Raw genomic sequence first — 23185 nt, forward strand, 5'->3', positions numbered from 1 at the left:
ATTAAAAAAGGAACCGACAGCAATACATAAGGACTCACAGAATGAGAAAGAAATTAATCACCTTACTTTACAGAGATCAGAGAAGATTTGATCCAGAGAAGCCAAATTTAAACCGTACTGTTCTCCTTGACCTCTGAACTCCAAACCACCTGGCTCCTCCCTCATCAGGCTATTGTTTGTGATCGTAGGATATCCTTTTTTACTTGTAGCAAAAGGTTTATTGTTAAGTAATTTAATTGGCCCAGTGTGGTTCAGTTATTCAACAGCCCATGCTGTGTTTCACTAAACTATGGCCTAGTAAATTTGCAATTACAGTATCTTTGGGTTGTTGTTTTTTAATAAATTCCTTTTAATTGCAGCATTAAACCCCACATGTCATGTTTCCAGGTTTCTAGTTTGGACCTAAGCCAAACTGGAAGAGATATCCACTTAAAGCAAATGGCTGATGAGGAGGACGTGTGCCGTGAACTGGGGGACTTGGTTTCGTTGCTTAAACCCAGGCTCTTCACCCCCAAACCTAGTGCCTCAGACACGCAGGGACCCTTGGCCAGGGTGGAGGATGGAGCAAAGCTCCCCCATCTCCTGCTGTTTCCACTCCTCCCCAGACACCAACGTTTACTTTGGTTGTTTCTAAGAGTAGACATTCTCTATGAGTTAATCATCGTAACTTAAATAATGTGCTGTTTTCATTTGATGAGTAAATTGTCAACAGCCTTTAAAATTGGTCATATAATTAAGAAGTCTGTGCATTTTGACCTCTTCTTCCATCTAGATGAAATAATCATGAAACTAGACTGTAATCACACAGAATCTTAAAACCTTCTGGGCATTCTTTTTTTCTTTTCTTTTCTTTTTTTTTTTTTGATCTATTATTTGCTTTATTAATTGCTACCTCTCTCTCTTTAGTCAATAAAAGAGGCAAAATGTTCATTTTTCTTGTTAGAATGTAGTTAATACTGAAATGTCAAATAAAAGTTCCTGGGGTGGCTCCGTAGTGTAGTAGTTAGCATGTCTACTTTACACGCAGAAAGTACTGGGTTCGCACCCCAGGTGGAGCCATGCATGGACCATACCCCGGGTGCGCCAGGCCCCCCGGGTGCGCCAGGCTGCCGGAGTGTGCTGAGTGTGCCCGGGGCGCCAGGCCCCAGGTGCGCACTGCGAGTACATGGGAAGAGACGCCTCACCTTCAGAGATCCAGTTCTTAAGGGGAGATGGCAACATCCCTGGTCAGGGCTGGGTGTGGGAGAGGGGGCGCGGAATTAAAGAGCGGAGAAAAATAATAAATAAAGATTCCTTCTGGAAACCTATTAAATATGAAAATCATTTTATTGAAGATCTGTACATTATGTTTTTATACAAAGATGCTCACAGCAGTTTCTTAATAGCAAAATTTTAGAAATATCCTAAATCTAAAAGACTAAGGGAATGATTAAGCAAATTTTGATATTTCAATGGAGCAATCATTTAGACTTGTTTACCAAGAAGCTTTAATAGCATCCAAAAGCAGGATACAGAATTGTATATATGTACTACAAATACAACTTTAGTTTTGTTTGGTCTTTTTAAATTAAACACACTTACATGAATTCAAAGTCTAAAAGGAAACTATCTAAAATTAATAGTGGTTATATGATGAGTAATAGGCTTGTGAGTGATTCTGATTTTTTATATGGTTTATATTTTTTTAGTTTTCCAGGGGAAATTATTATAATAATTAAAACACATGTGTGTTTATATATATTCTATTATAATCATTCAACACTTCAGCTGTTCAGAGCTCAACTATCTTAAAAATCTGGAACATTGCTAAAATCCTGGAAGTAATAAAAAAATTTAATTCTGAGCAGCCAAAACTAATGTTACAAAACTCATATAATAAAGCATATTATGCCCAGGACATCTGCTGGCCCATCACTCAAATCCTATTTACTATTACTTTGCACACAATTCTCAAGAACACAGCAAATTAGAAGCAAAAGTTGAAAAAAGAGAAGCCCCAGCAGGCAAGAGCATTGACACAGCCACACTGACCTGAGGGTTGGAGAGGACACAGAAAAGCTAAGTGCAGACTTAAGAACTCTCAGGCTCACGTCCTAAGCACATCACTGAAAATCCCGTAACCCCTTTACTATGTTTTACTTTAGTTACACATGTTCATAGTGGTGGCCCGAAGTTGTTACAAAAATACCTTTTTTGTTCAACTGATTCTTTTTAAGATTATAAGAAAAACTGACGTAAAACAATTTAAAAGATTTCATTGTACATGGCAAAAATGGGTGGGACAAAATGTGATTAAAGGATAAACTTTAGATATATAGACTTCTTTATTTCCTACCCATAATAATTTATTGTCTTACCATTCTTAAGAGGGAACATGTTATTGTTACTAGGAGTTTCCAAATTGTATCTCACACTATCATTACCTGAGTTTGCTTAAAAATCTAACAGAACTGGAGAATAATAGCACAAAATCAAGATGTCAGAAAATACCAAAGTCTTCACCTCTTAAAGCCTTAGAATCCATCCATTAAAATAAGAATAGCACCCCAGAGCTTAGATACAGGTTGGGGAAGTTCAATGAGAAGGCCTGTGGAATGGCATGTAGCTTGATGTCTGGCATATCAATTGCACATAGCAAATGTTAGTTGAATTTGAATATGATTTTCCCATGTGGGATGCAATACCGTAATATCGAATCTAGTTCAGATGTGGGTTCTGCAACCTTGAACAAACCACAGAACCCAGCCACCTGCCTACATTTTTCACAGGGTAGATGTGAGGGTTCAACATTATCGGCGCTCAGGATAATGGTAGTTCTCTTCCCATTGTAGTTGGGAGGAAGTATGTCACACTTGTTTGCTTTCTGTTTTGCTAAGTTGAGGAGAGCTTTCAGGGAGTCTCAGAATCCAAGAAAGCTACAAAAAAAAACCCTTCTTCTGTATCATAAACACTGCTTTTTGTACCCTGTCTTATTCCTCATGCTCTGCCTTTTATCAGCCCACCTGGAGCCCACCAGAGAAGCAGAGCAGGATGGGGGTGGAAGGGTGATGGTGGCAGGGAAAGTGTCATGTCATTTACTCTTCCAGGCCATGAATGGTTAAGCAACTGGCCCTAGTTCCATGGCAGCAGTATTACCTTCACTGGTCCAGACTGGTTTATCTGGTGTTTCCTACCTGTCCCGGGCTGGGGTGGCAACTGAAAGCCTTGCCTGTCTGCTCAGAACAGTCTTTGGGTGATGCTAATGCTTTGTTTGGGTTTGATTACCTAGGCCCCCTGCAGAATTATTTGGAGAGGGATGCTGTCAGCAAGTGGTAGAGTGAAAACAACAAGGTTTGCAAAATGTGAAGCTTACCCAATTACTGTGAGTTTTGACAACATTTTAACTGAAAACCTAGATTAAGGCCAGCAGATTTTGCTCTGATTTGTTTTATTTTTCTTGAGAATTAAAAACAATAATTTACTGGTATACTTGCCTGGTTCTGTGCACCCCACTGACCACCCCTAATTATGAAATCTCTCCTGGCATCAACACTTATAGCCACGCAAGGAAGTCTGACGGCCTCATGGATTAGAAGCTTTGTGGTTGCCTTTTCTCAAGAAGAATAACCCTTGCTTAGGTGTCTGAGACCACAGGGATAATCTAGCATCAGAAAAAATCTGAGAAGAGGGAGCAGGGAGCTGGTGTAAGAGCTTGTGGCTCTGGACACGGATAGAAGGAACCCTAGATTCTGTCTTCTTTTTCAGAGCGCTTATCACAATTTGAAAATGTATTCATTCAGTAATTATGGATGTCTTTCTCAGATTGGAAGCTTCTCAGAGGCAGGGCCTGCTGTCTTGCATTTGTTTCCCCTCCCTAAGGCCTGGCACAAGTAGTAGCTATTTGTTGGTTGGGTATAGTTTCAAGTCTAGCCTCTGCTCCTGCCTGGTCATTGTCCTTTGCAAACCACTCCTCTGTGTGTGTTTCCTCATTGAAGACACAAGTCAAATGGATCTTGTATCTGTACCTCCCTCTGTCTCAGGACCCTGTCTGTTCATAAAGTTGTATTGAATCTAACCAGCTCCATCCAAGTATAATATCGAGAATTGTAACCTATACACCAGGGATGGTTTAACTAGTACAGTATATAACATGACCATTATTTCCAGGGTCTGGATACTCTATTTCCATTAACTAATTGTTATTTATTATTTCAAACTTAAGAGCAGTAATGTATACTCTGCTTTCTTGACAGGGTTTTTGTGAGGACCAAGTGAAATGATGTATGTGAAATTACTTTAGAAACTGAAAGGTCTTGTATCACTAAATAATGACTATTATTGCTGGCCCAAAGTATCTTCCTGAGAAGTAACTCAAGTTTGAAAGAAGGTTCTGAAGACCAAACTTATGAAACGTGTGGGACTAGCCTTGTAAAAGAAAAGTCATTTCTCAAGTTAATTTTTTATTTAAAAAAAGAGAGAGAGAGAGAGATCTATATCTATATCTATATTTATATCTGTATCTATATCTGTATCTATATCTGTATCTATATCTATATCTATCTATCCTTGATCCTCTCTCTGCCAGTTCTCTAATCCAAGGTGATTAGCATTTGGGTATTGGAAAAGCTATTGATTGTCATGTCATGAGTCTGGGGTTTTAGTCTAGCCTTGCCACTGCTTTACTGAGGAATCATGGGCAAGTCATTTAACTTCTGTGCCAAATAAGGATATGAATATAAAATGAGTTGAATATGCAAAAGATTAAGAATATGGATAGCCCTTCAGAAATATAAAGTTGATTATATCCCTCGTGTATTTTTCTTTCCAGATCCCACTCCTCCAGTTACTTCAGCTCTTCCCCATATAACATGGTTTCTATCCTCCATCCTAGCCGGGCACTCTCCGCTGGATTTAGTTCAGTATGTCTTGTATCTTTCTTGAAGGAAGCTCCCAAAGTTGAACTCACAATGCTTCATGTTGTTTCTTCCATTCGGACACTAGAATTAGTACTAAGAGTGATTATTACCAATTTTTATTTTCTCAGACCTAGATATGCTGTTTCCTGACTCTGGATCCCAAAGGCTTAAGCTGAGTTCTGAAGTTGAAAGTTAACTTCTTCTCATTTTTGTTTGTCTTCTAGTGACAGACATCATACCTCCAGTGCAATCCCTGTTCCAAAGAGACAAAGCTCCATATTTGGCGGTGCAGATGTAGGCTACTCCGGGGCCATTCCTTCACCAGAGAAAGGACACCGAAAACGGGCCAGCTCAGAGAATGAGAGACTCCAGTACAAAACCCCTCCTCCCAGCTACAACTCAGCGTTAGCCCAGCCTGTGGCCGCCATCCCCTCCCTGAGAGAATCTGAGAGAAAGACAGCATCTCTGTCCTCCTCCTTGGATACTTCCTTGGACTTCTCCAAAGAAAACCAGAAAAAAGGAGAGTTGGGTGACAGCTTAAGTGGTGGCCACGTGAGTGTGAACACTAGCCAAAAGCAAGGTGAAGTCCTGTCTGGGCATCCAGCCACAGTAAATGGCTCTCTCCTACCCAGCGAGCAGGCTGGCTCCTCCAACGTCCAGCTTCCAGGTGAGTACCGCCCGGTCTCAGAAGCTGAGCTCTGCTGTACCGTGGAGCAAGCAGAAGAGATCATTGGGATGGAAGCCACAGGTTTCACCTCAAGTGATCAGCTGGAAGCATTTAACTGCATCCCAGTGGACAGTGCTGTGGCAGTGGAGTGCGATGAACAAGTTCTGGGAGAATTTGAGGAATTTTCTCGAAGGATCTATGCACTGAATGAAAACGTATCCAGCTTTCGCCGGCCACGCAGGAGTTCTGATAAGTGAGATGAGCAGGCAGACAGTAGGGACCAGGACAGGGTCGCTGCCTAAAATGAGCTGCACTGGTTACCTTTGTAATAATTATGACACAAAATGAATATTAATGGAGGATATTCCTCAGAAAAACAGACTTTGTGAATCGAGGAGGGACTCAGGATCATTGTGTATCAGTGGGCCAGACAAAGTTAGATTTTGCTTGCAAGATTTGCTTTTCAGGTCCGATGATTGTTTTAAGGCAAAAGTCACTCTCTAGCTCGAGTCACCTTATAGGTATTTGTCTGCTTTTTATTTACACTTCTATGTTATCCTCAGAGGGAAGATGATAATATATAAATAATATAATGAACTCACCTTTAGTTTCTCATAAGCATTTACCCTCACCAGAGTTTATAAAACTTTGGGAAAATTGAATATTTAGAAAAAGGTTTCTGTCATTTCTGAAGGATCCATTAGGTTGATGAATAAGAAGCACAATGATCTCAGACCCAGGCCCATCTGCCCCTGCCCCTGCCCCCAGGCCCCGCAGGCAACCTGTACACTCCACTGTTGCCCCATTTCTCAGTGGGTGGGTCGCGCGTCCAAAAAACTGAGGACATCGGATTCTCTGGTTCTTCAGTGCAGTAGCCATGATCTTCCACCTCCTCTAATCAGCCATACCCTTCATGAAGCCCTCAAACCAGATGAAAAACCTCACCTCTGGTGGAACCCAGAGGATCCTCAAGGACCCAAGGTTACTACAGTAAGATGGCGTCCAATCCCCTTTGGGGGCCAAAGTTTTTACGTGGGCAGATGCTGCAGTCAAAAACACATACTTTCTGGCAGTGCACTCACCAGACAAAAACTCCTATATATAAATCCCATGTTAATTTATTAAATTTCAGTTGGAAAAGAAGGCATTGTATGTGATGAAATATATGTAGAGAGTCAGGCTGTCCAATGTGCAAACTGGAAGGCATTTGAGGTAGCTGGATTAAGAGACTAGATGAGGCATAGAATACTATTGGTATGTGTGCAGTTGCATAAATATTAAATTATGTTTTTGAAGTCCAATTGTCATTCCTGGAGCTCAGATTTCATTTGCTGTCGCTTTATATTTTATATACCCAAGGACATCGCCTCAGGGTTGCAAGATCTTTAAGAAAAATTTATCCATATATCCATGTATTGTATAAAAAAATAAAAATTGAGTTTACTTCACTTGACCTGATTCTTTTTTCCACTTTAAAAATTCCTCTTGAACCTACATCTCCATATGTTACGTCATGACAGACTAGCCTGAAAGGAAACCGGGGCTGTATCTAAGCCAATGTTGACTTCGAGTTTACATATTGTTATAGCAGCACGAACACCTTCACAGGTGTACCTCTAGTAGCTGCATTCGTCCTACATAACATCTTACTCATAGGTTTCATAATCATTTTCATATTTTGTCTAAGCACTCCTGGGCTCAATTTTAATTTATAGCAACATCATGAAATACAATAGTGCATGTTGTTATTTTCCATGTAAAGAGAACGCAGAGAATCATTGCATGACAGATGGACCCAACCTGCAAGCAATTAAAAGCTTTAACTTGAGCTGAAGAAATCCATATGAATTCCACATAAAGAGATGGGTCTACTCCAGAGCTGAAGCAGAAGCCATCTGCAGAGTCATGGCTTCTTTGCAGTATACTGTCATTCATTTTAGAGTCAAAGAGGGTGGAGATAGACATGGTCTCAGATATACATCAGACATGTCTGTGAGGTTGTCCAATGACGTAACTAACATCTACCTCCTCCCACCCCCCCCAAAAAGGTTTTTGAAGGACTATGTTAGTATCGAACAATAGGAGGTGAATCACCTGTGATTGTGATTTCCCAAGACATGGGAGTGGACCTTAAGCTTTATGCCAAATTTAAAGACAAGGTGCATTCAACTACAGGCCCTGTAGCCTGGCTCCTGGCACACCAAGCAGAGGAACTGTGTACAAAGCAACCATAGTCACAGTGTTCATCTCAGGTTCCACACAACCAGACAGAGCCTGGAGCTCTGGAGTTCTGTCAGTGTTTAGTTTGTGGACTCCTTAATGATTCTGGGGTCCACAGGTTCTCACCCCTACAACATGGAGCCCTGAACTGATTGTTACCTACACATTTGCTTGATTCACAGTGTCCATTGAAGTTATGCCTCAAAACACCACTTAGGTTTGGGTTTGTTTAGTTTGGGTTTTGTGTTTTCATTTGAGTTCGTTTGATATCTGTAGTTTGTTTCTGCTATGACCTGGGTAGAACCTACAGTATTACATGTCTACAGGAATAATTGTGTTTGACATTTTCCAGTGCTACAGAATTTTCGTTTTGCCTCTGATTAAAGTGGTCACAGCCAAAATATGAGATGGTATTATCTACTAAACTTTTTAATTATTCTTGTAAATCACTAAAAAAAATCAAATTTGCTTTGGGAGTATAAGTCAAAATGCAAACTCACTACTATCCTTTCTGAACGGCTAAGAGTCATTTCAGCTTTCGTGTAGCCAAGATATTTTTGACAGCCAGCAAATATCATCAAATGAATATTTGATTGTGTTTTCTCTCCACTTCCTCTTACCTACTTCAGAAATTCCAGAGATTTTTTTTCCCCCCTCAGAATATTAGTTTTGGAAGATTATATCCAGTTATATTTTTTTTAGCAGTTCTAATGGTGTCCATTTATCCTGACCTAAGCGGTTATTTAAATAATTTTTTAAACCACCACCAATAATAAATGGCATGTGAAACTGATCTGTTGATAATTGGAAGAAAACTCAGCATCTGTATTTATAAAATAAAATTGATTAGTATTTATTTTGAGAGTAAAAGCATATGTTATTTCCCTGCTATGTTTGAGTCCAGTCTTCTTCCTCATTGTTTTAAATTTTATATCAAAGCTGAGTAAACTATGAAAACCTTATTCTCGAACACTCAGCCAGCCATTTCACATTTGTTGAATTAGCTCTCTCTGCCAGGGACTGGGCTAAACAAAGTTAATACAAAGATTAATAAGCCTTGACCTCTGCCACATTCTCTAATGGAAGGGGGAAGGGGTGAAAGGTATATTAACAGTTATAATTCAGTGTGATAAGTTATATGACAGATGTATAGCCATCCTATGGAATGCAGAGAAAGCTATTCTGACTCAAGGATCAGGAAAGGTTCACAGAGGGTAATGCAGATGAAAGCTTTCACATTACAGATAGCGAGAACTGCAGGAACAAAGGCCCAGAGGCAAGGCAGGGCCTCATGTGTTAGCACGGAGTTTGCTGTGCTTGGGGCCTGAATGGCTGTGAAGGGTGAGAGAGACTGAATCGCAGGCCAATGGGAAGGACTTAGGTGCCAAGTTAAGAGAGATTTGAATGCATGCAGTGGGTGACTGATGGGTACCCTCCCAGGCTTTAAAGCAGAAGAGTAACTTGATTAGATCTGAATTATGACTAGCAGCCAAGTTGAGGCTGGACGCTAGTGATACTTGCTTGAGTCTGTTTAATTTTTCCTTTATTGCTTAGTAAAAAAAAAATTCTATGTGAAAAAGATAGAATCCTTGTGTCCCTAATGTTGTCAGGGTAAATATTGAATAACAAACTGGATTTTTAGTGTGGTACAAAGAATGTTGCCAGTATCTGTTCTTCAGAAGCTTGATTCTGAATGCCCAGCTTGGCTCCTTGGAAGCTATGACTCTGGTAAGGTCATTGAACTTTTAAGAATACCCATTTTTTTAATCTGTAAGAAATTTATTCTGCTGTGCTTGCCATTCTGTTTGTATGGGGCCTGCCCCATCAGTGGTGGTTCCCTCTTGTCCTGTGGAGGCCGCCACATAGTGACGGACTTAGACCATTTCCTGTTCCAGCGCTTGAGCACAGCCGCTTAATCTCTCTGAATCTGGCTCCTTATCTGTGAAATGGGGATAATACCCACCCACTCCCAGGGTTGGATAGAGGGTTAAAAGAGATAAATATTTCTATGAAAGCACTTAATGATCTTTACAAAGCACCGGGCACATTAGGAGGAGTTAGTCATTCAACAGAGATTTCTTGCATCATATGCGTCAGGCTTTGACGGGGCAATTGAAATACAGATATTCATTCCACACACATTGAGGATGTGTCAGGGCCGAAACTGGTCTTTTGCAAAACTAAATTCTAAACCAATGTCAAGTGTTTCTAGGTGTTTTGATGGGTGACATGGACATGGTGTTGAGATGTGGCCTAGAAGCCTAATTAGCTTAATTTTCATGTTTCTTAACACCTGGCAGATGAGCTGATTTAGGCACGCCTTATCCAGAAATATTCTCTAGTACAGCTTCTGGCTGCCTCACTGAATGCTGAGTTGGTGCCCAGAGCTCTTTATTTTGCTTGAAGTAGATAGAAGCTTGCTTTTTCTGCTTTTTTTTTTTTCTCTTAGTGCATCTAATTACAGTTTCGTAGGTAGACAGCTCAGCCTTGTGGATTTTAAATGAATAAAAAATATACGTCTATAAAATAGTTCCACACTTTTTAGTGGCCGGCAGTGTCAGCAACCCAGAAAAAGAATAGTCAGGAATCAAGATAAAATTGAAAAAGACAGCCAGTTAGTGAAATAGCCACAGCCAGCCAAGCCCAGGTACAGAACAACAAGCTTGGATCCCTTGGGTTTTGTACAAAACACAGTTCTAACAAGCTTCTCAGTCCCAGTTAAAACAGAAGTAGAAAACTAGAAAGAATGGAGAGTAGGAGGTAGACAGAAATAATGGATAAGCTGACTCTGAGAAGCACATATGAGCAGCCAGAAAGCAGTCTGGGCAACTTGAACGAGGAGCCCTCAGCCTGACCGAACAGCCAGTCCAGAGGATTCAGATCCCAGCCCTGCTGCTCACTGGCAGTGTGACCCCAGCGAGGCGCTCGACTTCTCTGAGCCCGTGTGCTTCTCCTCAGCCCTTTGCTCAGATTTTCCCATGGGGCTGGACAGAGACTCCTCTTGCCCAAGTGTAAATTGATATTCATTCTTCAAAACCAGCACCACTGTGTGTTTCCACGAATGTCTTGCTCCTTGGGTCAGGGACTATGCCATGCTTGGACTATGTCACACTGTGATGTGAGGAGATCCGGGCTGCCTTCCATCCAGAGGGGTTGCAACCTTTTCCTCATACAACAGAGGCCTCTGGAGCTCCCCGACCTTTGGTCAGGCCCTTTGCTTCCAGAAGCCTGTCGGTCACCTTGGCTCCTCTGTCTCCCCGCTACCCCTGCCCCCACTGCCCAGGCCTTTAGTGGCACACGGTAGGTGCTCATGAAGTTGGGGGGAGTGGGAAGATGAGGCAGAACATAGATCCAGGGGGTTCGTACTCACACCTGTGTCTGTATCTTGTTCCCCTGGATGCTCTGTGAAGGACCAGCGTCCCCGGAGTCAGCATCAGAAATGATTTGTGATGTTTAGAGAATGGTCTGAGGATCAAATGAGATTGGAGTCAGGTTTCTGTAAACAGTAAAAAGAGATGCATGTTGGAGGCCCATGGTTACCACAGATTCTCAGTAAACATCCCGAGTAGCAATGAGCTACCACGGGAGCAGGGAGTGGGGACGATGCAGGGGCTGAGTCTCCCCTGCCCTCCCCTGCAGTCATCTGCATTGGGGCGTCTGTTTTCTCTCTCTGGTGCTGCAATGACCCCTCAAACGTGCCGTGTTTTCCTGTCCCAAATCGAAGCCTTAGCATGATAGCAGTTGATGCTGTGGGTAGCCCTGGGAGGATGTGTTACCATCACCACTTGACCAGGGAGCCCACAGGAGTGATCTGCCCAAGATCACGCAAATCCTGAGGCCACACTGGGGCCAAACCAGGCCCTGACTTCTCCCTAAGCCCTCTTCTGCACCTCAAGGTCCTGCAATCTGTCCCACGCACCTGAGCATCCTGCCAGCTACAAGCGGCTCTCCCTCATCCAGCAGCCCCTCACTAAGAAGGTGGAACAAATCGGGAGGATGTTCCTGCTTAGAGTGTGGGACATTTCAGCACTCATGAACATTGCTTTGTGAGACATGGTGCAATTTCTAGAAGGGGGAGAATATATTTGTGTAACTGTCAGAAATGTGATATAATTGTCAAAGTCCAGGAGGTCTGCCGCATAAATTGTGACTCACAGACATGCGAGATGGAGCCTAAAAAGCAGGGGAGGCTTCTTTGAAGACTCACTTGGGCTGTGTCTAACAGGTAGGTCAAAGGGATTCAATGGAGACAGGACGGCCGCCCAGGGTAAGAAGCAGGAGAAAAGGAATTGCCAGGGACCTGTCTATTCACTCACTGAACAATTAGTTACTGCCCGCATCCTGCATCCAGCAGTGAGGAGGCAAGGGAACAGTGGGCAGTGAGAGCATATGGTGAGGAAGTGGAGACAAGTGCACACTGCACACAACTATTGCGAGAAGTTTCCCTGTAAAGAGATGGAGAAAAACAGGGTGGAAGATGGAGAAAACTATGAGTAGACTGGAGGTTTCATGTAAACGCTAATGAAAGGAGTGAGCGGCAGGGAGAAGGAGAAGGTTCAGGGAGAAGACAATGCAATGAAAGGAGCAAGGTCTTGGAGGGAGCGGGAGGGAGTGGGGGAGAGCGGAGGCCCTGGGTGTGGTGAGGACACGACCTGGGTCAGAAGAAGGCAAGACCAGACTAGAGCTGTCCGTTGACACAGGGTGGGAGGCCACCAGCGTTCCGGCCTGGACCCTGGGGGATGGCCTGGGATGCGGCCCGATTGCAGCGACCATCTAGGGTACAGGACAGGGCAGAAGGAACACCACGGGGGTTGCTCGGAGCTTCTCAGGGCTTTTAAAGGAGATTCCTGAGGTTTAGGGGAGAGGATTGGCTGGCTGCCCAGAGGTTTACCATGGTGGGGTGCCGCCTGGATTGCAATCACCTCCCCTGTCTCTCTTCAGCCACCCTCTTGCCCCGCCAGCCGATTTTGCACACTGCAAACACAGTGCTGGGCCCTAAACACAGCTGTAACCCTCTAAGAACTGTTAGATAAAGGAAAGAATTAAACATTGACTTACCTTTGCTACGTGCACAGTACACACTAGTTAGCCGAATAATTGATGAGGGGAAGTTTCTCTTGTAGAAATATTCCAAGTAAAAAGATTCAGAAGGGATAGTAGAATTAGACTATCCCCACTTTGCACCTTCTAATGAATTTGTGACTCTAAGATAATAATCATCGATGGCTGCTAATATCACAAAAAGAGAGAAAACCAGACATTTTATGCCTTCTGATGAAAGAACACCGATGAAGTATTATTGGCAAAATCTTGGCCCTAAATAGGATTACACCTCTATCTGTGATGTCCAATACAATAGACCCCAGTCATGTGTGGCTATTAGGTAATTGAAGACTGGCTTGTCAAAATTGAGATATGCAGTAAGTATAAAATACACAGTGAATTTCAGAGACAGTACAAAAATAGGATGTAAGTAATTTTATGTTAATAATTTTCATATTGATTACATGTTGAAATGATAATATTTTGGATATATTGAATTAAGTAAAATATTATTATTAATTTCATGCTTCTTTTTACTTCTTAAAATATGGCTGCTAGAAAATTTTAAATTACCAATGTGATTTGCACTGTGGCTCACTTTATGTTACACCTCCCACCACAGCTCTTTGTACACTTTCTCTAAGTATGTGTTTCCCTGTCTGCCACCTCCAGTAGGCCGTGAGCTCTCGGAAGACAGATACCCTGTTTTAAGGCTCAGCCAGTGCTCAGAAGAGTTTGCTGGATCAGTGTCAGTGTCACGAGTGCCCTTTGTACAGATAAAGCAGTTGAGGCCTTGAGAAGTCAGTGTCATTGCTAAGTTCACAGAGCGAACACCTGACAAGCTAAGACTTGAAACCAGAACCTTTGAGTCACTACTCCTCACTACATCTGAGCCACAGGCCACAGTTCCCTTCATTCATTCATCCGTTTAACATTGATCTGGTGCCCCCTGTTGGTTTGGCACTAGCTGAGCATAGGTCAGTGCTATGAAGAAAGCCCACAGGTGACCATGAGAGCATGACATGAAGGACCCACTTTGTCCTGGGATATCAGACAGGCCTCCTTTGGGGAAGTGAAATTTAAACAGATTTGAAGGCAGGGAGCCCGTTCCAGGCCCGGAAAATGACATATGCAAACCTTGGAGTAGGAAGGAATGTGGCACATGGCACATGGCACATGGGAAGGACTCTAGGGTGACCCAAGGGCTAGAGGAGAGGGATGAGCAGTGAGCTATAGAGGTGGACAGCGGCTAGCTTTTCTCACACTGGGGCCCACAGACATCACCCTCTCCCCTGTCCAGGGTTGTTTTCTTCCAATGGTATCTCATATTGTAGTACTGACAATTTTTTTTTTAAGTGCATCCTGGTCCTTTCCATCTGGCTGGCCCCCTCAGAACTCAGCTTTAGTGCTGGCCCCTGCATTTGCGTGGACCTTCCCATTGGCACAAGGAATGCCATAGGTGGCAGGTTTCAACGTATAGTCACAGTCCAGATGTGTGGAAATGTAACTTTATTTCCCCATAATGGTCTTCAACCAAGCTCATGGATACCCTTTTTGGCTAGTTGCAGAAAATTCTTGACTTTGCCACTTCAAGGCAACTCAGTCATTTCTAGTTAAAACTTAATCCTCTTTAGGGTGGGTGTTCACATTCCCAAACCCTCCCCGACCTCACCCTTCAGCTACTCTGAATGGCCCTGGTGTTACTCACTTGGGCGTCTGGAGCTGGTCTCCACAGCCGAGGCCCTTCTGTGGATCTGGACTCTAGGTTCTCACACTCTGTGTCATTCTGCCCTGGAATTAGACCTTCTCAGCCCTGCTTGGCTCCCTTGAGGATGGACGTAGGTAAACTTGGCTATTTTCTCTCATGACTCTATGAGGCTGCCCTAAAGTCCACCTGCCTGGACTTCTCCTCTCTGCTAGGTGGCTTCCCAGACCCCCTGAGGAACATGGAGCTTCTTCGAAGGCTTAGCTCTTCCTGGCCTTGGCAGTTGGGTCCCTTGTCTGCCACTGTCCCAAACTTTCCTTCTGTTTAGACCCCAGATGGGGGCAGGGACAGGGGAGGAAGGGCCCCTCTCAGACTCACCAGCCTTTTGACTTTGGGGTCTAGCTTTGCCCCTTCCAAATAGCACCCCTGCAGCTCTTTGAACTTTCACTTCCTTTTCCAGAGGTGGGAAAACACTCCTACGTCAGCAGCCTGCATTCTTCTTTCCTCTGTGGCTTCTTTTTTTAATGGCTATACGCTCGAAGTTCTCCAGGCTCCGAGCTCTGTTCGGTCAGAACTCACAAATTCTTTTCTTGCTCAATAAGCCTGGCCTTGCAATGAAAGCCTGGCTTTTGAGACATTCAGCCTTTCAATTCCCTTTATTGTTTTGGACTGTATCCACACTGCCCTGGGGGTAGTAAATGCAGGGGCAAGTGAAAGGGTCACAGGAATGAAAAACACCTAACTTAATGCTACACTGCTCTCACTGCCATTGAGCAGGGACAAAGGAGGCTGCTGGACAAATAATGAAGCATTCCTGCTGAGTGAAGTCCAAATGATGTCAGGGCCTGTGGCCCAAACAAAGGAATCTCAGAAGTTCAGAGGGAAAGAAACGGTGGGAGAAGTGAGTCGTCACTGGTGTGTGGGCATTTTAGAGGCTGAAGAACTTGCAATGTGGCAGGTAGTGGCAGAGTCAGAGGTGATTTAGTTTCAGCCAAACATCATCTATCGCATTAGGTTAATGTTGCTAACGAGAATTTAATTGGCTTTGTAGTTTTGTGAGGTTTTAATTTGTAAACTTGTTTTGGTTTTATGGTTATAGGAGAGATATAAATGTTAGTTTATATGTAGTTTTTTGATCGTGAAAGGTTCTCGAGAGGAAAAATGGAAGGGTGGAACAGTCTATACTGAACAATTTTTCCTTGTGGTGAAATTGCAAAAACAAAACAAAACGAAACAGAAACCAGGAAGAAATTAAACAGTCTTCACTTCTGGGTTAGAATATACCCTGAAATGGGGGCAGGGGTATAGAAGAAGCTACACTTACCTGACCCCAAACTTGACCTTTGCTCTAGATCCCAGAGTGCCCTCTGTGGCCAGCCCCTCTCTTCTAGGCCCTGTCCCTTCCCTATTATTTCCCTGGATGCCTTTAACTCCTAGGTTTCTCTCCCTCTTTGGGTTCTACTTTTTCTTCCCCTTAGCCTGTGGAGGACCTGGGCAGGAGTCAGGGGGCTTTGGAAGGAGGCAGAGCATCCATCGGACAGACCGAACATTGGCAGTGCTCAGACAGGGCCCCTCTTACCATTGTTTTGCCAAAAGAGTTTCTGTCTCTCGCTTCACCTTGGCCACATTCCCAAATGCCGCCTCTGTTTTCTGGCTTCAGTGTGTGCCAGGCCCAGGAAGGGGGTGGAGAAGCAAAAGACCCTATGCTGGCACAAACTTGTTTAGGCAATTTTATGAATAAAAATAAGTTTTCAACCTTAAGGGATCTTTAGGAATTTTTAACCTTAAAAGAGTTTACACATTACTTTTTGTATGGTGTCGAAGGTCTTGCTAGGGATTTTATGCTTTATCTTAAGTGCAGTGGGAAATCTCTGAAGGATCTTAAGCACGGAGAGTGACATGTGCTAGTCGTTTTAAAAAGAATGCAGGGGGAGGAACTTCCTGTAATGGTGGCGGTATTAAGTGAAGTACTTGCATAAACCTTTCTGCAGATAACAATTATGAAATCTGGACAAAAATTTTTTTTAAATAGATTTATTTATTTAAATTAGTTTCAAGTATACAGTACATTGGTTAGACATCTATATTGTTCATAAAACGATTCCCCCAATTGCTCCCTCCCTCCCCTGGCCCTCCACTTAGCCATCATATTAATGCTGACTGCATTCCCTGTGCTGCACTCCCCATCCTCGTGCCCAGCTATCAACTACTAATTTGTACTTCTTTAACTCTTCACCCCACTCTCCCAGCCCCTCTCCCCTCTGTCTGTCACCAAAAATTGTCCGCTATTTTTGTGAGTCTGTTTTCGATTAGTTTGTTCTTTTTGTTCCTTAGATTCCACATATAAGTGAAATCATATGGTATTTATCTTTCTCTGTCTGACTTATTTCACTCAGCATAATAACTTCTAGGTCCATCCATGTCATTGCAAATGGTAGGATTTCATTTTTCTTAATGGCTGAGTAATATTCCATTGTATATATGAACCATAATTTCTTTATCCAATCGTTTGTTAATGGGCATTTAGGTTGCTTCCATATCTTGGCTGTTGTAAATTGTGCTGCCATGAATATTGGAGTGCATAGATCTTTACGAATTATTGTTTTGGTTTTCTTTGGATAAATACCCAGAAGTGCAATTGCTGGGTCAAAAGGTAGATCCATTTTTAATTTTTTGAGACACCTCCATACCGTTTTCCATAGCGGCTGTACCAATTTGCAGTCCCACCAACGGTGTATGAGGGTTCCCTTTCCTCCACATCCTCGCCAGCACTTGCTGTTTTTTGATTTATTGAGGATAGCCATTCTGACAGGTGTGATATCTCATTGTGGTTTTAATTTACATTTCTCTGATGATTAGTGACCTTGAGCATCTTTTCATATTTCTGTTAGCCGTCTATATTTCCACTTTGGAGAAGTATCTGTTCAGGTCTTCTGCCCATTTTTCAATTGGATTGTTTGGGTTTTTTTGCTGTTGAGTTGTATAAGTTCTTTATAAATTTTGGATATTAACCCCTTATCAGATGTATCATTAGCAAATATTTTCTCCCAAATAGTTGGTTGTCTTTTTGTTTTGTTTATGGTTTCCTTTGCTGTACAAAAACTTTTTAGTTTGATATAGTCCCAATTTTTTATTTTTTCTTTTGTTTCTCTTGCCCGAGGAGAAAAGAAATTCCTGTATCTGAAAAGAAATTCCTGTTAGTAATATCAGAGAGTTTACTGCCTATGTTTTCTTCTAAAAGATTTATGGTTTGGGGTCTTATATTTAAGTCTTTAATCCATTTTGAGTCTATTCTTATATGCGATATAAGAAGATGGTCCAGCTTCTTTTTTTTTTTTTTTACATGTATCTGTCCATTTTTCCCAACACTGTCATTACTCCAAAGGAGGTATATTCTTACCTCCTTTGTAATATATTAAGTGAGTGTACAGGTGAGGATTTATTTCTGGGCTCTCTATTCTGCTCCAATGATCAATGTATCTGTTTTATGCCAGTACCATGCTGTTTTGATTACTGTAGCCTTGAAGTATAGTTTGATATTAGGTAGTATGATACCTCCAACTTTGTTCTTTCTCAAGGTTGCCATGGCTTGGACAAAATTTTTTAAAACAATTATTTAAAGGTCCTGGGAAGTATCTCAAAACAGACAGAAGCTGAAGGAGAGTTTGTTTACTCTTGAAAAGCTGCAGCTGGAAGAGCTAAGAATCATGAAGGTGTTCTCAACCCCCCGTGGCTATGGCAGATGGGGAACCACAGCCTCACCACCTTAGGTTGCAGAGAGTAGAGTTCAGAGCTCTAAATGGAAATTTCAAAGCTGAAAAATATAATACTTGAAATAAAAAATTTACTGTCTGAGCTCAATAGTAGATTGGAGATGGCAGAAAAAAAAAAGAATCAAATCACTAACCCCGAAGATAGATGAACAGAAAGTAATGTGAAAAGAAGAAAAAAAATAAAGAAAAATGAACATAGACTTGAGGGATAATATTAAGAGGTCCAAAATTTGTGTCGTTTGAGGGCCAGAAGGAGCAGAGAGAATGGGAAAAGGCTGGTAAAGTACTTAAATACATACTGGGCAAAAACTCCCCAAATTTGGTGAAAACTTAAACTTCAAGAGCTGATAATCTGAACAAATTCCAAGAAGGAAAAGACAAAGAAAACCACTTCTAGGGCACGTAATGATCAAACTGATAAAAGCCAAAGATAATGGGAAAATCTTGAAAGCAGCCAGAAAAAAAAAAAAAAAGATACTTTGCAGACAGAAGAATACAGATAAAATTAATGATTGATTTCTCATCAGAAACAATGGAGGACGGAAGATATTAGAGCAACACGTTCAAAGTACTGGAGGAAAAAAACCATTACTGATTATTCTATATTTAGAAAACTATCCTCCAAAAATAAAGTAAGACATTTTGAGATAGATAAATAAGGAGATAATTTATCGCCAGGAGAAGTTCATGACAAGAAATGCTAAAGAAAATTCTTCAGGCTGAAGGGAACTCAGATCTGTAGTAAGGAAAGAAAAGAATTGAAATTGATAAATGTGTGGGTCAATTAAAATATTATATATATTTTGGGAAGGTTATGAAGTATGTATATGTAATTGACAACAATAGCATTAAAGACTATGGGGGTGGGGGTAAGCGGAAATATATTACTGCGACATTCCCAAATTCTATCTAAAGTAATTCATTAACTCTAATTAGACTCTGATAAAGATTTGCGTACATATACATATCGCGTATATATGAATACAATAAAGATGTGTGTTGTACTCTCTAGAGGAACCACTAAAAGTTATGCAAAAAGATATAACTAGAAAGCCAATGAAAACTGAATAAAATGGAATACTGAAAGATATCTGATTAACACAAAAGAAAGCCAGAACAGAGGAACTAAGGAACAAAACCCAGATGAAACAAATAGAAGACAAATAGCAAAATTAAATAAATTTAAATAAATAAATAAGACAAATAAAACCATTTCAATAATTATAATAAATGCAGATGCAATAAATATTCCAATCGAAAGGCAGGGATTGTCAGACTGGATTTTAAAAAAGCAAGAATAAGTTTTATGCTGCCTAAAAGAGACATACTTTAACTATAAACACACAAACAGAATTAATGTAAAAGAATGGAAGATGAGATCATGCAAACAGGCATGAGACAACTGCTGTGGCCACATTTAAATCAGATAAAGTAGACCTGGAAACGAGACTAGTACTGTGCATAAAGAAGAACATTTCATAATGACAAGAAAAAACTCAATACATCGAGAAATGTAAGAATTACAAAAGTACATTTTAAATGGGTACAATTTATTGCATGTAACTGTACCTCAGTCAGATGGATTAAAAAAGAAGAAGAAAAAAGCCCAGTGGATGTTCAGGAGTGGAGGGTAAAAGGGAACTTAGGCTGGAATGGAGGCAGGATGGAGGGTGTAATGCAAAGAGGAAAGGCAAGTTTATCAGGAGAAATACTAATTTCAGATTAAATGTGTTCAGTTCGAGAGGTTCACAAGGGTAGATGTTAGTAGGGACCACGTGTGCAGGCAAGAGGTCACTGGCATTAGTCAGAGAGAGACTGTAGAGTGGGAGGAGTGGGTTCAGAACTGAGCTCTGAGGTTCATTTGGAGGTGGGGGAAGGAGGAGGAAAGGAACCCTCACAGGAGACTAGGAAGAAATGGCCAGAAAGGTGGGAGGGAGCCAGGGAGTCCAAAGGAAAGGGTATTTTAAGAAAAAGGATGTGGCCAGCCCAGAAAGTGTGGCTGAGAAGTCAGGTCGGAGTCTGGTGCTGTGGGGAGCTGGAGGGCAGGAGCCAGGTGTCTACCGTCGGGACTGACGGTGGCGATCCTGGCAGGAGTGCAGGCTGGAATCGTGGCCTCACCCTCTGCCCTTGGCCGGACGTGCTCACCAGGCAGGCAGATGGCAAACCTTTGCTGAGCCCAGCCTTAGCGACCTCTCTCTGTTCCTTGGTTCTCCGGGCACAGAGAGGACCTGACCTAGTCCCTGCCCCACTCTAGGAGCTCCCAGTCTGGGACACGGAGGTGGGTAATTATACTTCCCCGTGTGGGAGCGCCTGGACTTTGGAGGTGAGATGGGGAGCAGGGAAAATCTACCTGAAAGAGGAGCAATGTTTGACGGGGGCCATGAAGGAGGAGTAGGAGTAAAGGGTTTCCAGATGGTGAAAGGGAGGTTGGTTTTGTTCTGCTTGATCTGAGGGGTGGACCCGAGACCCATGGGTGGGTGGAGGTCACAAGGAGGCAGTGTTCACTCCACACAAGGTTTCTCGTAGGTGTGCCTGGCCAGGGTACAGTTGGCTAGAGAGGGGACGAGCACCTATGGGGGTGTGGAAAAGTGTGCCGGCAGTGGCTGAGCACCATGAGGAGGAAGGCTGCAGAGGGTCTGGCTGACACGGGTCCCCCATCCCTGAGACAGGGCTCGCTAGAAATGCAGGCTTGCCAAATTCATTTCCTATGCAAGCTACACTCCTGGGGGCCTTATCAGACACATGCAGTCAACTGCCAGAGGCCTGGTGGAAATATATTACTGATGTCTGCTCCTTCAGAACCCCTGCTCTCCTGGCCCTGGCCAGCCACCAAGGCACTACCTGCTGAAATGCACCCCCAATGTGGGGAGGTCTGGGAAGGGGAGGTTTTCAAACTGTGAAGTGCATGGGGTTGGAGGAAACATGCAGACAGAGGTTCCAAGAGAACAGGTGAGGCCTGGGGGCGGTGAGTGCCTGGATCTGGGGGAGCCCCTATTTCTGGTCACACAATTTACAGTCAGAGACAGCATATTATAGAGGTTACGAGTGAGGCCTGTGAGGCAGGCGAGAGGCAGATCGAGTTTTGAGGGACTGAAACTTGTACAATATGGAGAGCCCTTGTTGAGAAACAAATTTTGCCTGACATTTCATCTGAAACAGTCAGATTTCATCGGGACAAGATGAGTCAGTATACAAACGTGGGGTTCGGTGAGTTGGGGCACACAAACGTGCAACTTAACACACGATGTATTTGCTGTTTGTAGTACTGCTCCAGGTTTGCCAAAAACACAGGAATTGTGGTATATGTTATTTTGCGTGATTGTCATCAGAGAAGAGAAAAAAATGAATGCTGTTTTATTGAGTATATCCTTGACAGGAGAGAACTTTCATTTTGAGTATACACTGACAAGAACCAAATCTTCCAGTTACGACTTCACACAATCTGATGATTGGCAGAATTTTCCACAGACTACCATTTGGCTCTGTTCGTTTCAAACATTGCCTCTCCTCCATTGCCCAATGTATCAGGGTCTGTAGGACATGTTGATGTCACAATACAACATGTGGCTCTGCACCACGATGTCATGATGCTGGGGGCCTCTGAGCAGGGGACAGTGTGAGTATTCCTGGAGGCGATTCCACCCCAGAATGACTAGCACCAACAGAACTATACATGCAAGGGACTGTGACCACATGAAACTCATACTCTACACAACTTCCCCTTAGATTCCAAAAATATCTAGAGCTGCTCCAGGGAAGGCAGTACAGTAGAAGTCAAAGTGGAGAGAGATAGAGGTCTTAACCAATAGGAGTTAAAACATTATACTTTTGGAAACTTCACAAAAACATATGTGAACACATGGCTAGCCCCCACCCTCTCTGGCCTCAAAAAAAAACTAAGGGACCTGATGAATGAGGGACCTGAAGCTCGAGCCTCTCGGGATTTATTTCCATCTTAGTTCTACCCTGTCTCTCCTTGCCCGACATCCTTCTGCAGTTCCCCATTACCCTTAGGGAAAAGCCGAGCATTCAGGTCCTCAGAGGTCCTTGGGGGCTTCGTTAGCTCTCCCTCGTTCCCTGAGGAGCTGTGGAAGGCGGGCTTTCGAGGAGAAAGCAAAGATAGGGAGCCAATGGGTGAACTCTGAGGACAGCGAGAGTGACAGACCTTAGGGGTCAGTAACCCCAGGGTCAGGGTCAGTAACCCTTGGGGAGAGGGCTTTACTGATCTCCGAGGAAGCTGCTGGCACCCACCTGAGAGATAAGGGCCCATGGGTCGAGGCAGTACCCACCCTCTTCGTTCTAGCATCTTTCTTTGCTGAGCCAGTGGGGACGCCAGGGCAGAGCCCCATTCTCCTGTGAAATTCTTTTCTGGGCCGCAGAGTGGGGATTGGGGTGGGGAGCATGGGAGAGGTGGGAGAAGGGCAGTAGAAAGGACCCTGGCCCTGAAATCCATAGACCCAAGTTCAAGTGCCTGCTTTGTTGGCTGTGGAACCTTGGGCAAGTGACTTAACATCTCTGAATGTTAAGTCATCACCTATAAATGTGTCCTCATCTATAAATCAAGAAAAACTTGTTCACTCCCTGGGTCCTGGGACCCAGACACACAGTAGGGCCTCATCTGACCCTGGCTGACAGAGGACACTGAACTCATTTGTCTGTCTTGATCCTGAGTGACTCTTGAACCTCCTCAGTAGGTTAAGCAATTCGGTCGACTATTTATTAGCTTTATAAACTCTTCTGATGTCACTTGGCCCCATCTCAAAGCCCCACAAAATCCCGTTTCCCACACTGGCTGCCCTCATACCACTCGGCTGTGGGGACCATGTGGTGTGGGGATAGTACTGGGCAGTGGCCAAGCAGCCGAGATGAGCTCTGCACTGGG

The 23185-nt window shown here is 43.0% G+C and overlaps 1 protein-coding gene across 2 annotated transcripts in view; it reads left to right on the top strand.

Moving 5' to 3' along the window:
* UVRAG (UV radiation resistance associated) overlaps nt 1–7010 on the top strand; it is a 254987-nt gene extending 247977 nt beyond the window's left edge. For both annotated transcript variants that reach the window (XM_039848085.1, XM_039848086.1), the window contains one exon: nt 5120–7010. In XM_039848085.1, the coding sequence (XP_039704019.1) occupies nt 5120–5819 (700 nt within the window). In that variant the 3' untranslated portion in view covers nt 5820–7010. The remainder of the gene's footprint in view (nt 1–5119) is intronic.
* Nucleotides 7011–23185: the final 16175 nt, after the last annotated feature.

The sequence above is a fragment of the Pteropus medius genome, unplaced genomic scaffold (assembly GCF_902729225.1).
Source record: "Pteropus medius unplaced genomic scaffold, Ma_sr-lr_union100, whole genome shotgun sequence".
Lineage (NCBI taxonomy): Eukaryota > Metazoa > Chordata > Mammalia > Chiroptera > Pteropodidae > Pteropus > Pteropus medius.